The 9,797-nt window shown below is 36.5% G+C and overlaps 1 protein-coding gene across 1 annotated transcript in view; it reads right to left on the minus strand.

Annotated features, from left to right (window-relative positions):
- The window catches only part of SPINK5 (serine peptidase inhibitor Kazal type 5), a 75,900-nt gene extending 67,257 nt beyond the window's left edge, over positions 1–8,643 (minus strand). Inside the window, exons 1-4 of the mRNA XM_032850599.1 lie at positions 8,527–8,643; positions 6,968–6,993; positions 3,634–3,761; positions 1,885–1,957 (exon numbers count right to left, since the gene is read on the minus strand). Coding sequence (XP_032706490.1) covers positions 1,885–1,957; positions 3,634–3,761; positions 6,968–6,993; positions 8,527–8,581 — 282 coding nt within the window. The 5' untranslated portion in view covers positions 8,582–8,643. The remainder of the gene's footprint in view (positions 1–1,884; positions 1,958–3,633; positions 3,762–6,967; positions 6,994–8,526) is intronic.
- Positions 8,644–9,797: the final 1,154 nt, after the last annotated feature.

Here is a 9,797-nt window from a genome sequence, read left to right on the forward strand (position 1 = left end):
TTAACTCAAATTAATTTATAAAATTCTTTGTATCCCTGATCACTTTGTTCCCAAACTCAAGTTGGATTTTACAAAAACTCAATAAACTTTTTATTTCTAGTATATGGAAAAATGTGTGTCTATGCATAAGTAGTGAACTTGGAAAAAGATGAATTAAGAAAAGGGACCTGCCTTATTAGTTACTGAAGCAATGAGCTCATCTGAACAGAATAGGGAACTCAGAAACACACAGATACACACATATGGACCTGATATCCTACATAGTTGGCAATCTACACCAATGAGAAACATTGATGAGTGAATCAATCAGTTTAAAAAGTAAAAGTCTCTAGATGGACCAAATACATTAAAGATTATGAGGAATCAGACTACGGATGATAGAAATGAAAATGGTGAAAAGAGGTCATATTTGAGATAGACTTTGGAGTCAATACCAGTGAGAGTTTTAGATGGATTGGATATTAGTGCCGGAAAGTGAAAAAATGACATACTAGTGAAGAAGAAATTGACGCTGCAAATGAGAAAGGCTGTGTGGAGGAGGAAAATTTTTTTTTCAAGATTTTATTTATTTATTTGACAGAGAGAGATCACAAGTAGGCAGAGAGGCAGGCAGAGAAAGAGGAGAAAGCATGCTCCCCACTGAGCAGAGAGCCTGATGTGAGGCTCAATCTCAGGACCCTGGGCTCATGACCTGAGCTGAAGGCAGAGGCTTTAACCCACTGAGCCACCCAGGCGCCCCATGTAGGAGGAAAATTCTTGAATAGGTAGAGCACCTTACTCTGAAAGTGAACATCGGGTTGATTTTTCATGTGAGGAATCTAAGTAGAGAAAGTAGGTAGATTTTTCTCTCTTATGGGGGAAAGTAACAACAAAAACCAGTGTAATTACATGAACCCATTCAAAAACAAAGAAGTAAAAATCTAAACAAGTAATTTTACCTGAAGGGCCTGCAGCCAAATACGGACTACCTTAATTTGTAAGTTAAGTATGTTCCTAGGTAGCAAGGCAAGTAATCATAAGGACTTAAGAGGTTAAAAATTATAACTCAGGCATAAAATGATAATAGAAAAGGATCATGTCTTAGAATTCCAAAATTTTATTTCTTAAAAATCTTATTTGATTAAAATTCAGTAAATGTATGATTAGAAATATTTCAAAATAGTTTTGTTAGAATTGGTATATATGTGTATTTCATTTTTTTTTGTTTGTCATTTGCTGTGTTTTCTATCTTAAAACATCATTGATTAGTTTCTCATGAAGGAAAAAGATGGGAGGAGAGGGTGGAGAAGGAGAATAGATCATACTGAATGAGCCTCTCTCTAAATGTGACAACTAAAGGCAGAATTGGGACTTTCCAGGAAACTTTTCTGATCTCCAGAGATGTTTTTAGAGCACAGAAGCTGCTCGCTTTTGCTCAGATAAAGGATTTGCAATGATTGACCAATTGAGTGGTGACTGTTATTGTTTTAGAAGTGAGACCAGTTGAGTTCAAGCAAAGATTGTGGTTAAGTAGATTTACTGTGAAGGCTAAGATTCTCAGACATTCCTAAGTAACATTGATGGGGAAAATTTTAGCTTAGTTAGACCAGGGGTGTTACAGTAATTTGAGTGCATCTCCCTTGACTGATTGTTTTAATTATGTGTCAGGGACAGAGAGGAGGAACAGCAAGAAGATACTGGAGAAGAAACTACCCAGGAGACCTGGAGTGATACGAATACTTGTCAGAATTCCTAGTGATAACCCCCAGCTTCATCAACAGCTTCCTAAGGAGTTGGCCTCACAACAGGTATGACCTAGTAATTAGGAAATACACAAGTAGCTCTAAATAGAGTTGAACACAATCTTGAAAGCAATAACGACAAGTTGACTTCAAATAATCTCACCTTTTCTGGGGCAGCGGTCCGAGAGGCTCTTGTTAAATAGCTGGCCCTTTTCTGGGATTTTGCTTCTTTTTCCCTGGAAGAGAGCAGGGAGTAGCATAGCTTAGAATGCTTTCCCAGCTTGGGGGATAATGGCATATATGCCAACCTTAATTTTGATTCTTTTTCTCAGTTCAATCTAGTATATCTGATGTGGAGGTAGGTATGTGCAGAAATTAGCTACAGGACCATAAATCTCTCCTCAGTGTTGAAAAATATCTCAGACATGATTCTACTTCAGTGCTGAAAAATGTCTCAGACATGGCTCTACAGGAGGCAAGAATCTCTACCTTTAACGGCACAACCAACAGACTATGCTCCCCGACCCCTTTCATGCTTCCAACACCCAGGTGGTCACCAACTCTAAAAGCCATCTCTGCCATCATTGGAATAGTCTCCTTGAAATACCATATTCGCACTAAGCCAAAATCTATCTGCTTGTTTTGGTTCTAAACTGTAAGGTCCCACAGGGCAAATTCAGAAATTTAAGAGCTTTTATGCCTTGTATATCTCCTTTTCAGTTTAAGAAACCAAGTTTATTCCAACATAATTTAAATAGGTGACAGAAACAATAACTGAGTGAGTGACTTCAAAGAGATAAATAACCTGCCCTATATGTCTCAAGGCATTTTATTTTTGTTTCAAACTACTTTTCAGTAAATGTACTGTATTTCATAGTTTCAGTCTCCTAGGAAGACATCCTATAACAAGAAGGAAGCTTTATAGTAAATAATACATCTGCTGGTTTACATTCAGCTTTCAAGAGACCAACTTGCCCTGGGTCCCCCCCAACCCCACCCCTTAAATCTTTCCTTTCTTTCTCTGTCTTCCACAATTTCTTCACTAGGAGCAGCATATGTGATCACAGCTTCATTATCCCAACATTACTATGTCAAATTAAATCCCCTGAGACATACCCCCTGGCATTTAAAATGCTAATTATTATAACATAATTATCTTAAATGGATAAGCTTAGTATAGGCTTGATATCAGTGCTGAAGTTTTGATGGTGGTCAGACATTAAAGATGACCTCCTTTCGAAAACCAATTAGAACACTTTGATTTGAGGATTTTTCAATGGCTAACAAGCCTTTTTCCACCTTTAGGTGTCATTAAAGAGAAGGAAATCAAGCTAAGGAGCACTGCATAGATGTCAGTAAACCCCCAGGACACTGGCCCTTTTTGAGCTGCTGGGACGTGGAATCTAAAATCAGTTCTTTAGACCATGTTTTTCTAGCATAATCTGAAATGTTTAAAAACACTGGCAACTCACAGGATTAGGGTGTGTCCCGCTTAAGTTTTTCTACTGGCTGGCTGCCATAAGGAGAATTCGGCATCACTCCCAGGGGGCTTTCCTCAGTCCCAAGCGTACAACAAAGTCAGGGCTTAACACCCCACCCAAGAATTCTTTTTTTCCCCAGAGCCAGAAAACTCAAATTGGGACTACTTCTTCAAAAGACTATTAAGTGCCACATAAGGTATTAACCCTGGACGCTCTAGAATGCGTTGGAATACCATTTGTGTGATTGTTAAAATCTTATCAGGTAAGTGGCACTTATCCAACTCCACCTGAAGAAGGGTCAGAGTGATCTGCTAAGCATTTTTATTTAAACTTTGCAAGTTAGAAAAACGTATTTGACAGAACACAAAAATACACTCACTAGTCCAGAGAATAGCAGGTAACCCAAACTCTTAAAGAGGAAGTTTACTCACAGTATTATTTTGCACATGGCACATCTACTGATGAAGGCTCTTCCATCAGGGCTTTGAAAAAGTTCTTTATCTTGGGAACAAAATAATTTTCCATTTTTCATCAATGTCCGATACTCATCACATGTTTCCTAAGGAAAAGATGAAAAAAAAGTGTGTTTACTAAAATCTCATCAAAGCAAGACTTTACCCTCTAAGAACTTCCTTCAGCAATACTATTTAAATACCAATACCTGCTTTATATAGAAGCCATTCACTCCATCAAAAGAAGAACACAAATAAAAACAATGACTGACTGTCTGTTGGAGATTGCAAATCTACTTAATAAGCTTTCTTCCAAAACAGTTAGTGAAATGGAAAGACCTGACCTTATATTCCAGGGTAGATATTTACAAGCCCAATAGTCTTCGCAAATTAACTTCTCGATGGCTAACTTATCCTATCTGTAAAAATAGAGGATATTATTTCATATGTTCCATATGTATTGTGAGGATTAAATATTATAAGTATGTAAAACTTTCAAAGTGCCCAACACATAGTAGATAATAATTATATTATCCTCTTCCCCTCTTCTTCCTCTTTTTTTTTTATTATTGTTGTGATTATTATTACTGGAATATGACACATATAAAATACCTAGTACACAGTAGGTCAATAATAATTACTGTCAAAAGGAACACAAAAAGATTGCTGAACAAGTTAATTCAATATATTTTATGGAAGACTTGCTATATGTCACTCTTAAAATCAATGGAGCATTTGCAGTATCTCACTAAGTACTGATTTAATATGTTATACTCCCTATTAGAAAATCCAGTGGGGGGGCGCCTGGGTGGCTCAGTGGGTTAAGCCACTGCCTTCGGCTCAGGTCATGATCTCAGAGTCCTAGGATCGAGCCCTGCATCGGGCTCTCTGCTCAGCAGGGAGCCTGCTTCCTCCTCTCTCTCTGCCTGCCTCTCTGCCTGCTTGTGATCTCTCTGTCAAATAAATAAATAAAATCTTAAAAAAAAAAAAAAAGAAAGAAAAAGAAAATCCAGTGGGCCTTTAGAGCAAGCCTTTTTTTTTTTTTCAATTTTGCCAAAACAAAAAGACAAACAAAAAAGTAACAGCATGAAGGGCATGAAGGAGGGCTTGTGATGTAATGAGTCCTGGTTGTTATATACAACTGATGAATCACTGAACTTTACCTCCGAAAGTAATAATACACTGTATGTTAATTAATTGAATTTTAAAAAGAAAAGGATTCTATCCAGCCCCCTGTATCTTTATAACAATCATTAAATCAGTCAACAAAAACTCATTATGATATTAATTTACTTTGCTGGGTGACACGGATATGCCTAGGTGCATGGATATAGCAATAAGGCAGAAGCATCCTCACCTAAACTGTGCTTACCGTCAAATGGGTAATGATGTACTTCACCTAGCCCCTTAAACATGGGAGGCAGTTGGTAGCAATTGCAGAATGATTAATGGTGAAGAAGAATAAATAAATAATATCAGAGACCAAATAAATAATATCAGAGACCAGCCCTGGGAAATTTTGCCAATGGCGACCTACTAAAATATCTCTAAAATTATTATCACCACCCAGTGATCTTATCTGAGTAGCACAGCAATAATTTCTGGCAACAGACTGACAACTGGGCCTCTTGAGATCTGTCTAGTCTCTTGACTCTACAGTATCTAATGCCACATTGCAAGTTACTGCTTAGCTTGCCAGATGTAACTGATTCTATATAGTCTAGATAAAAGTTTGTCATACAATCAGAGAAGAGCCTGGTGTTTTTTATGATAGAATTATATCTCTTGTGAGGCAGGTCTTCAGAAAGTATTTAAAACAAAGATTCATTAAACACTAGAATGAAGGTTTTAATAGTTTTTAGTGGTCCGTTGAAAAAGAACATTACCAATCAGGATAATTCCTGAACTGGACAGACTTCTCCAGTATCACAATGAGATGAATGGCTAATTCCTAGAAAGACCTGCTTTTTTTTTTTTTTTTTTTTTTTTTAAAAGATGGACAACCAAGACCCAGACCTAACAAGATTAGTTAGTTTAATTAGTTAAGGTAGAACTCAATGCTGCTTTCTGAGTTATGAAATAATCCAACATACTCTTCTTGGAAAACAGGAAAAGGCCATACAAATTGAAAGCAGGAGGAGGGTTTTCCCTGAGAAAGAAGGAATGTCCTCTCAATTACCTAACAATGAGAGAGGGTTGAAACAAGAACAGATCTACACCAAAAAGGCATCCTGAGGTGGGGAGATTGCTTTTCAGCAAGTATTTACTTGCACTCCACCTTCCAGCTTTTGGCTTGTTTCCATTTTGTTTTGTTTTGTTATTATTGCTGTTTGTGCTTTCTCCACAGGTTTCAGAAAAACTAAAACCCTCCAGGGCCAAACTCTTTCCTGTACTGGTTGGGATGTAACCCACTATTTTTTTTTTTTCCCCCAAATGGGAAAAAAAAAAAAAATTAACTTCTATAAGAAAATGATACTTTTATTGTTCAAACAAAAGACCTCTAATAGTTGGCTAGGCACCCTCCTGACTCAAGGCCTCGACCATTACAAATTCTTCTCCCTGATCTGATGTCACCTGCAAAAATCTGCAGGACTTATTACCTTCAGATCCTTGGTCTAATACTATCTTTTCAGAGAAAACTTACTTGAGTATCCTAAAGTATTGATACAACCTCCATCCCCAGAAATTCTTATCTTCCATTCTGGTTCATTTCCTCCTAACATTAATCATCATTTAATGTTCTATATATTTTACTAATTTACTTACTAACTTATCTGTTTCCCTCCACTAATATGTAAGCTCCACAAGGGGAGAATTCTTGTCTATTTATCTTTATTTTCCAATATCCCTGACGACTCACACAGGGTCTGACAAATGATAGATGCTTAGTAAATGTTTACTGAATGATATATATACACTGACTATATACAAGGTACAGACAACCCCTTTATACACAATGACCACAAGGACATTTATTTTTGCTTTCTATGTCTGTCATGACTTTTTCAGCTATTAAGTCAAACAATACTAATTCACTGGTTTGTTTATGGAATTTGAAAGCATTCCTTTAACATGGTAGATTGCATCTTGCAGACATCCATCATAATTAATACATTGATGTGTATGTGCGTTTGTGTGTCTGTGTGTGATTCATGTCTTCCTTCATAAAGACCTGTTTCTGTGTTTTTAACAAAAGCTACTAGTGCCTATCAGTATAATATGTCTATATTATTAATGTGAAGGTGTTGGCCATAGGCCGTTTTTCTTTAGAGATTTTGGAATGGTTTCAATGAACAGAAAAAGCAGGACTAACCTGATTTTCATCCTCACTGGCGGCATCTGGGACAAAAATACAGAAACCAAAGTTAAGGGAATGTAAACTATTCAACAAATAAACGATTCACTTAGTGCAGTGCCTTGCTTATTTTAATGACTGCATGTTATAAAACCACCAATTGCTTTTGAACATGTTAAAATTTACCATGGCAAATAAAATGAGGGCACTTCACCAGGACATCAGTACATGTACTCACAGAGGTCTAGTCACTCATAAAAGTCTAATTACTTTGGAAAATAGTAGCCAGGTACTTTCTTACCCCCTTCAAAATATCTAATTTCATAGAGATCCTTTCACAGCAAAGTATGGTAGAACTCTTTTAAAATTATAATACAACAAATGTATCATGTCAACTATAATTTAAAAGTATAATGTAGCATAAAGTTTATATCATATATGTACATAAAATGAAAGTTTCTGAATTCTTGCAACCCTCTCTCTTCATTACAGCTACAAAACTTAGAGATCTGACAAAAATCAAGAATAATTAAAATCATAGGCTATTATACTCTCTCATTAACAGACTCCCTTTTGTACTTATATACTTATTTTAGGAAATTAGGCATCATTTATGTATAATGATCTCATGACACTCCATCTCTCAGATTTTCTTTTAAAAATACAAATGCTTCAGGGAGCATGGGTGGCTCAGTTGGTTAGCCATCTGCCTTCAGCTCAGGTCATGATCTCAGAGTCCCGGGATCAAGTCCCATATCGGGCTCCCTGCTTGGCGGGGGGCCTGGTTCTCCTTCTCCCAGTCTCCCTGCTTGTGTTCCTTCTCTCGCTGTCTGTCCCTCTCTCTGTCAAATAAATTTTAAAAATCTTCTAAAAAAATACAAATGCTTCAGAGCAAGACTGAGTCTAGGAAATTAATGTTCCCTTCAAATTCAAATAACAAATACAAAAAGCTACCTTCTACCTCCCACAAAAGTATCTTACCTTTTAGGGGAAATGCTTTTAATCAACTTAGGATTGGAGAACACAGAAATAAAATGCGCTAGAAGGCACTACTACTTTAAAATAAGAATAGATGATTAAATTTGATTTTTAATAGTTTATAAATATAGCATTATTATTTATAAAATATACATCTAAGTTTTAAATATTATATACATAATTCCTATCATTATGAATTGATATGCTTAGTATCATATATACGCACAATATATATAATTCCTAACAGTATGAATTAATATGCTTGGTGAGAGGAAGATGAGGAAGTATCTATTAGCTTTTCAGAACTATTATAGAATTAATAGAAGGATTTCTCAAGGATGAAAATTCAGATTATGTCAAACTATTTGCCATTTCTAAAGTTAACAAAATAGTTATTAAGCCACATATATAATTCTTCAACACTCTGTGTCTGGCAAGATATTTCAAGACTATACATACACAAATACATATAATCACACAAACATACATACATACATACATACATATATACATTTGAGGAGCAGGGGGAGGGAGACAAGTCCCTGCCCAGGGCTTTGCCATGTGTGGCAAGAGGCTTAGATTACATGCAAATTGCTCACCTTGTATGAGGCAGAGGGCCAGGGTCAGAAGCAGTGGCACTTTGGCTATCTTCATATTGAAGATGATGTAAGTTGATTACAAGTCGGCTCCGAGCATTGCTCACCAGCTGGTGCTCTAAGACTGAACCCATGGAGATGCAGCTCACATTTATATGCTCGGTGAACACCCACAATTAACAACCAACATTACAAAACCAGTTGTTCTAGGTCACGCTAGACTTACTATACCACATCAATTTAGTTTCCATCCTTTAGCATCCTGTCAAGGTGGCAGATCTGAACAGATAATGTCTATTTCCACAATTCTAATATGTTTTCATGATACCTCCCCCCAAAGGCAATAGACTCAGTCCAAGAACCCTATTAAAGTTTAATGTTCCATTCTCCTATGTAAGAACTGAATTCTTCACCAAGACCAGACATACAACTCTGCAGATAAACATATCTTTAACTTGGCTCCCTTCATAAGTGGGAGGGGAGGAAAGAAGACAGATGGGTTATCCTACTAGTCAGGTAGAGACTTACAGAGTCCCACATCTGGAGAAAGTTGCTGAGATTAAGAGAAGCTAGAATTCCTGTTGTTTCCATCTGCAGGTGTTTTGAAGGGTCTCAATTCAGTGCCATGGGCTTATGTACAAGTTACAGTGAACAACCCAAAGAGATAACCCTGCAAGATTTTAACACTGAGTACATGGTGAAGGCAAAATTCAGAAAAGGGACAATGACTTTCACAAGAGCATATAGTTTAGATGGAAGAGGCAGAGGTGGTACTTGAGGAAGACCATGCAAATTCAACACTTTTTTTTTAAAACTCCATACACTGCTTCTATCACACACCGATAAAGGCAAAAACTATGTGAAATCATGGCTTGCACATAATTACTTCCAGAAATTCTCAATCTGAAGGACATTTTCTATTCTAAAGCCTTATCTTTAAGTCTAACCAAACATTGTATTCATAAACATTAGAAGCTCAAACTTCAACTTCCCACAGCCCATCACTCCCCAAATTACTGTTTGAAAAATGTGGCTAAATAAATTTCCCCCCAAATTAAGTTTACTCCAATACTGACTCTTTATTTACTCTCCCAGGAAGAAAAGAAAGAATTAAATACTTAAAAATATATCATTGTAACATTTTTCCAGAGAAAGTATCTTCTCCTTAGTTCCTTCTTCCATTTTACAAGTAATGCCTTTTGTCCACCAGCTTATTCTAGTCTAATAGTTCAAGAAAGCACTTGAAAAATTACACAAAAATGACTGAAGACAGA

This window comes from Lontra canadensis, unplaced genomic scaffold (genome assembly GCF_010015895.1).
Source record: "Lontra canadensis isolate GAN:19392208 unplaced genomic scaffold, GSC_riverotter_1.0 scaffold4, whole genome shotgun sequence".
Taxonomy (NCBI): Eukaryota; Metazoa; Chordata; class Mammalia; order Carnivora; family Mustelidae; genus Lontra; species Lontra canadensis.